At 31.2% G+C, this 5749-nt stretch overlaps 1 protein-coding gene across 1 annotated transcript; it reads right to left on the bottom strand.

The window, feature by feature from the left end:
- Positions 1–2508: 2508 nt before the first annotated feature.
- LOC111391906 lies at positions 2509–4529 on the bottom strand. Its single transcript, XM_023017186.1, has 3 exons — positions 3753–4529; positions 3526–3671; positions 2509–3432 (listed from the first exon to the last, which is right to left on the bottom strand). The coding sequence occupies exon 3, from the start codon at positions 3278–3280 to the stop codon at positions 2630–2632; it is 651 nt and encodes a 216-aa protein (XP_022872954.1). The 5' UTR covers positions 3281–3432; positions 3526–3671; positions 3753–4529; the 3' UTR covers positions 2509–2629.
- Between the last annotated feature and the right edge of the window lie 1220 nt (positions 4530–5749).

Genomic DNA, 5749 nt, shown 5'->3' with positions numbered 1-5749 from the left:
AATAATTTCAATTGAAATCGATGATTTGGTATTGAAGAAACCATACACGGAGAGAAATGCCAAAAAACTTTCTCCTCCCGTGTGAAATAAATTCACTCCAAATCAAAATCTTCAAGGACGTCTATTGGCGGTAATGTTACATGTTATATAGATGTAATTAATTTCTATTTGTTATTTATAATATGTCTTAATTTTTTCTTCATTTCTGTTGGAAAAGCGGAAGTTTTATTGGGTAAACGGCATAGCAACTGTAGACAAAATTGATAACAAATCTTGGTATATAGCTTGTAACAACTGCTACAGACGATCCAATGTTGATTTTGGAGAAACATATCTCTATATTTTTTGCAAGAATCCAAACTCAAAGCTATTCCTCGATAATATGAAGTAGTAATTGATCTTTATATTTTCCTTTATTAGACTTGGTAAATTTACTTGTATACATACTTTTTCTAATTCTCTTCAATGTTTGTTTTATCTATTTTTATTCTATTTTAAGGCTAGAGCATATGTGCAATTGTCAGATGTCACAGGCTCAATTAATGCAAGTGCAATTGGCGAAGTGGCAGAAAATTGTGGTTTATAAATGCAGAATCATTGATGGAGGAAGCAAATTCTATAAGAATTTTTACCTGACTTAAACATCCTGACAGTCCATAAATATATTTATGTTCCTAGACAATAATATTAATAGAATATACATTATTGGCATACAGGATTCACAGACAAAATTTGAAGTTACTCTTCAAAAAATGCAGGATACTCCACGAGCATTATACTTGAAAGCATTTCAAACTGAACCTAATTCCTCAAATTATAGATTTGACATCATCTCCGTGACAAATTTGATAGATTTAGACGATAGAAATACCCCAAGAGAAAAAAGCCAAGAAAATGTTGAGAAAAGTATCCATACAAACTCGCCTGAGAAAAATTGGTCGCCTCCAGCAAAGAGAGCCCTTTTCAAATCTTCGAATGATGCTTCAAATTCAAATGCTACTTGTGATGCAAACATAGTTTCAAATATATTTGACATAAATCCGTTTGCTCCAAAGCAAAAGACAGAGTGAAGAATGACTGAAATCTTTTTGTCTGGGAAAAAAATAGATGGCTTCTTGTTGTCTGCTTTATTTTTCTTTATTTTGCTTTATTTTGAAAACCATAATGTTGACAAATGATGTATGTATAACATGATACTTGCATCATTTACTGCTATCCATTTATTATGGACAGTAGAATATTTATTTTGTACTTTTATAGTGAATTGTCAACATTAATGAAGTATATATTCTAAAGTATATTCTGGTTTATTCTTTGTCTTTCATTTACTTTATTTAAAGCAAATAAACAGCTAAAATATTCATGCACAATTTTTCACTTTTAAATTTTATATTTATGTAGTTGCAAAAAAAATAACTTTAAGCTAATTTCAAATTGTTTATTTATTACAAATTCTTCACATTTACAATCAAAAACTAATTAGGAACTACGGGGATGTAGAAAATATTGATTATAACAAATGTCTACTGCAATATTTCTTCTATATATACTCATCATGTCTGCTTCAACTGTTTCTAATGGATAGTTTAAAACAAAGCATTCTATGTATTTGAGTAAAAATACTAGAGAATTTGCCCTGTATCAAAGAATTATTTTCTGTTAGACAAAATAAATAGTGGAAGGGTAAAATCATAAATCAAGAAAGAATAAATATTGTCAATTTAAATGCATTAAATACATACTCGTTATTTGCAGAAGGTAGGTAAGGTATAATTTCCAAATTGAGCATTTTATTTCTATGCTTCCTTAAATCCGGTCTCCTAGAAGAAAAATTGCTAGAATTCAATGAAATTTGGACTATTTCAACTAATAATTTTATTTGTTCCCTGATTTCTTCTGGTGTATGAGACTCCTCACTACAATCGTATATTTGAACTTTCCATTCCGAAAAATTAACATGACAGAGATACCAATTTTTTCCTGGATATAAACATGGAATTAATATATAGTTGCAAGCTATTCATGAACGCCCAACCACCGGCAAACTACCATTCATGTAGTGCTGTAAAGTCACAGTTAATAAATCCTTTTGAGAATGAATAAAACATTCTGCCATTACATTATGTTGCCACATCAATTGGGTAGCACATTCATGTTCAAATTTGAAGTTCAGAATTGTATATTCTTTGGAAACAAGACTGCAACCTTCATTGATCAACTCTCTCAATAGCTTTAATTTCATTTCTATATGCTAATACAATAAATATAAATAAATTAGATATGTTGAGCATTAAATAAAATTAATTAAGCCAGAGTTCTAAATTTCAGTAACCGTAATATTGATATCTTTAATTGCATCCATTATAGTTTTTATTGTATCTCTTCCATATAAGTTGTCACCTCCTACAATCTTCCAATATGCACTATATGTATATATTGTAGTGTAAATTAATACTAAATCAATGTAATACAATTAATAAAATACAATCAAATTTCTTACCCGGATGAATTCCGTGCCACCCATTTTCTTATTGTTGCATATCTTTTCATGAGATAGTCTTCTAACAGATTACCTGAATACTTTATTTTCTTATTTTTCATTTCTTTTCTAGATGTTCACCAGTTGAATTTATTGATATAGTGATTTCTGGCCACTACTAGAACTAGGAACATCCTGCAACTGTGAACAAGCAATAGCTTCCAGTTTTGATTCCAAATCATGATTCATCACATTTTCGTTTTTGTCGTCAATTGTTGTCCATATAAGACTGCATGGAAGCAAAATTGTTATTAATATAAGACTGCATTCCCAGATACTGATCTTCATGTAGTTTTTGTTGTTGTTGAAGCATTCCTTGATATTGCACTTCATGCCATTTCTGTTGTTGTTGAACCATTTCTTTTTGTTGATCAAGAAATGCTTGATAACAAGCATCTTGTTCTTTTGTTTCTTGAGTAGTATGATAGGAATGCATGCCAGATTGGAAGCCCGAACCCTGGTGTTGATCTTCGTACCATTTCTGATGTTATTCAAACATTTCTCTCTGGTTTGAAGAGTTTTTGCTTCCTGTCTTCTTGATTCATCAACTATGTATGTCTTCAGATTATGACACAAGCCAGACATATCTGACACTACATGCTGCCTATACATACTGAACATTTCTTCCATTTTTTCTCTTCTTACATAGTTGAAATCAAGAGAAGAACAACCAGGCTTCTGAACTCCAATTGAAGTCTGAGCTGTTGAACTACCAGCAACACCTGTTTGTTGCTCATCCATACGTTGTGGAATATGTTAACGTGCATTCTCAAATTCTCCACCAACGATGCCATCTAAAATAAAATGTTGGTTATCAGTTGGTAATGATAAAGTCATATACCAAACTCTGTCCAATTCTTTTTCAGTGGTGCTAACACTGCAAATACTTCAATCTACAAATATAATAAAATATTAGAATACTTTCCTCTCCCACGATTAAATAATTAGATAATTGATAATTAAATGTATATCTAAAATTATCGTACCTCTTGGGTAGTGAAAAATTGCTTTACTCTTCTCTCACTCAATATTTTTTTGGCTTCCATCTATGCATTCTTGGAGCCTGTAATATCTTATACATACGTCGTCCAAATTTGTCTCCAATTTGAGGAAATGCTTCGCATATCCTAAACTATAACAGAGAATTCAAAATCAATATTAAATACATATAAAATAAAAATATAGAGTAAATAAATTAGAAAGAAAAAAATACCTAAAAGGTAAGGGGGTATCCATGTAGTAAATATCTACATTCATTTTGGCCAGACTGTTGCACTCTTTGTATTCTTTCAATATGTGATTGTTGCAACGACTTCAACAAAACAAAGTATGCCTTACGGCCCCAAGGATACAGCAGAAAATCATTCAGCTGCTCAACCATGCCTAAAGTTCTGTAATCAATATATCTTTTCATTGGTGTTAAAAGACATTCTACTAACATCACCAATCCAAATTTTAATTTATCCTATGGATCTTCACACAATTGGAATGCATCGTAAAATATTCTCATGTTAATTCTTTTTTTTTCTTTCAAAATATTGATCTCTAAGTCGAGAATTGTTGCGATCAAGATTAACAGATACTTCATTACAAGGTAATCCTGTGATTAGACAAAATTCTTGCAAGCCAAAATGAGCAAAATGATCTTCCAACCTCACCCACACCTCATTCATTTTACTACAGTCAACAAACCTCATTATAAATTCATGTATTAGTTTACTGTTGAATTGTTGCTCTTCATCTCTATACATAAATTCATAAAGAAATCCATGAAAACTGCTACTGCTAGAGAGTAAAAGTGATTGCTCATCTGCTTGAAGCAATTCTATACAATCTTTTACATAATGGTATTTGGGGTATTGAGTGATAGTAACAGAAAACCATTGGTTTTGTGACAGTATATAATCTAGAGACATCTGCACAAATAATAGAACATATATATGAAAAATGTCATAACACACGCCAACATATGTTCGTGATTTCATATACTTATATATGATATATATCATGTAAGCTGGAAAAAAAATTGCTATCAATGCATATCAATCATCAGATTTAATATATATTTTCTAATTCTAAGATTTTGTCTCCAATTTATATAAAAAAAATTATAATTTAACTTTAAAAAAAGAAGCAAAAAAAAAGAGTGAGTTCCGATCCCCACATGAAATTGGTGTGGAGTCCCTGCACTGCAGGAAGATTCCTCGCACAAAGATGCACGGAGTCCCCGCACTGCAGGCAGATTCCCCCACATGAAGCGGGGACTCCGCACAAAGCCACTTGCTTCCCATACCACCAACTTCATTTTCACCACAAACTTCACCTTTCTTTCACAAATACCAACAGATTAAAAATAGTAAGTTATTCATATAAACATTATTTATAAAAATAAACTTACCTTAGAATTTGTTGCTTAATTCGTTTGAAATAGACTGTAATTTGTTTGAGATTCGTTTGAGATGAATGAATTGAAGATGCAGATGAAAAATGAATGAGTTATGAATTTGAGGTGAAGAAATGAAGTAGGTTGGTGAAATAGTTACTAACATTAATTGCATTTGGCTTTATTACAGTAAGATTCTTTCTTTTTTGGCATTTATCTTTTGCCTGGAAGATCTTTTGCTTTTTCTTTTTCTTTTGCTGTACTCTGCAATATTTTGTTGTCCAAATTATTGTCTTCTTTGACCATTTTTATATTATGGACCATGTCCACTGTCTCTCTCTTCCACTTCCAAGAAACCATCTCCATACACTTCCAAATATATACCTTCATTTGGTGTCTGTCGAAATTGAAATTATAAGTCTAATCTCTTCATATCATTTGCTTTCTAAATAACCTTAAGATTCCATCTTTACTATAGCAAAATTATAAACTATCTTTTACTTATATTCCCACAATTTTAAATCTAATTTTTACAAACTGCGAGAGAAGATTCATGCCAAAAAATTTAATTCAAACCTCAAAAGCATGTTAGGATTATGCCAAGAAAACTAAAATCTCTACATCACGCTAATAAAGACACATTAAATACAATAATCATGCAACGCATGTGGCATCGATTAGTCTTTAAAAAAAATGATGATATTGTACATACGTATACGTGTTTGTCTAACGAAAGAGTAAAGTGTCCATGATCAATTTCGAGCCCAAGGATGGTGGTCGAGCTCCACCAACATTGCTCGGCATTGATAATTTGTACTTGCAAAAAA

Source organism: Olea europaea, unplaced genomic scaffold (assembly GCF_002742605.1).
Source record: "Olea europaea var. sylvestris unplaced genomic scaffold, O_europaea_v1 scaffold856, whole genome shotgun sequence".
Lineage (NCBI taxonomy): Eukaryota > Viridiplantae > Streptophyta > Magnoliopsida > Lamiales > Oleaceae > Olea > Olea europaea.
The sequence above is the reverse complement of the archived record's forward strand: the minus strand, read 5'-3'. Positions and strand labels throughout refer to the sequence as shown.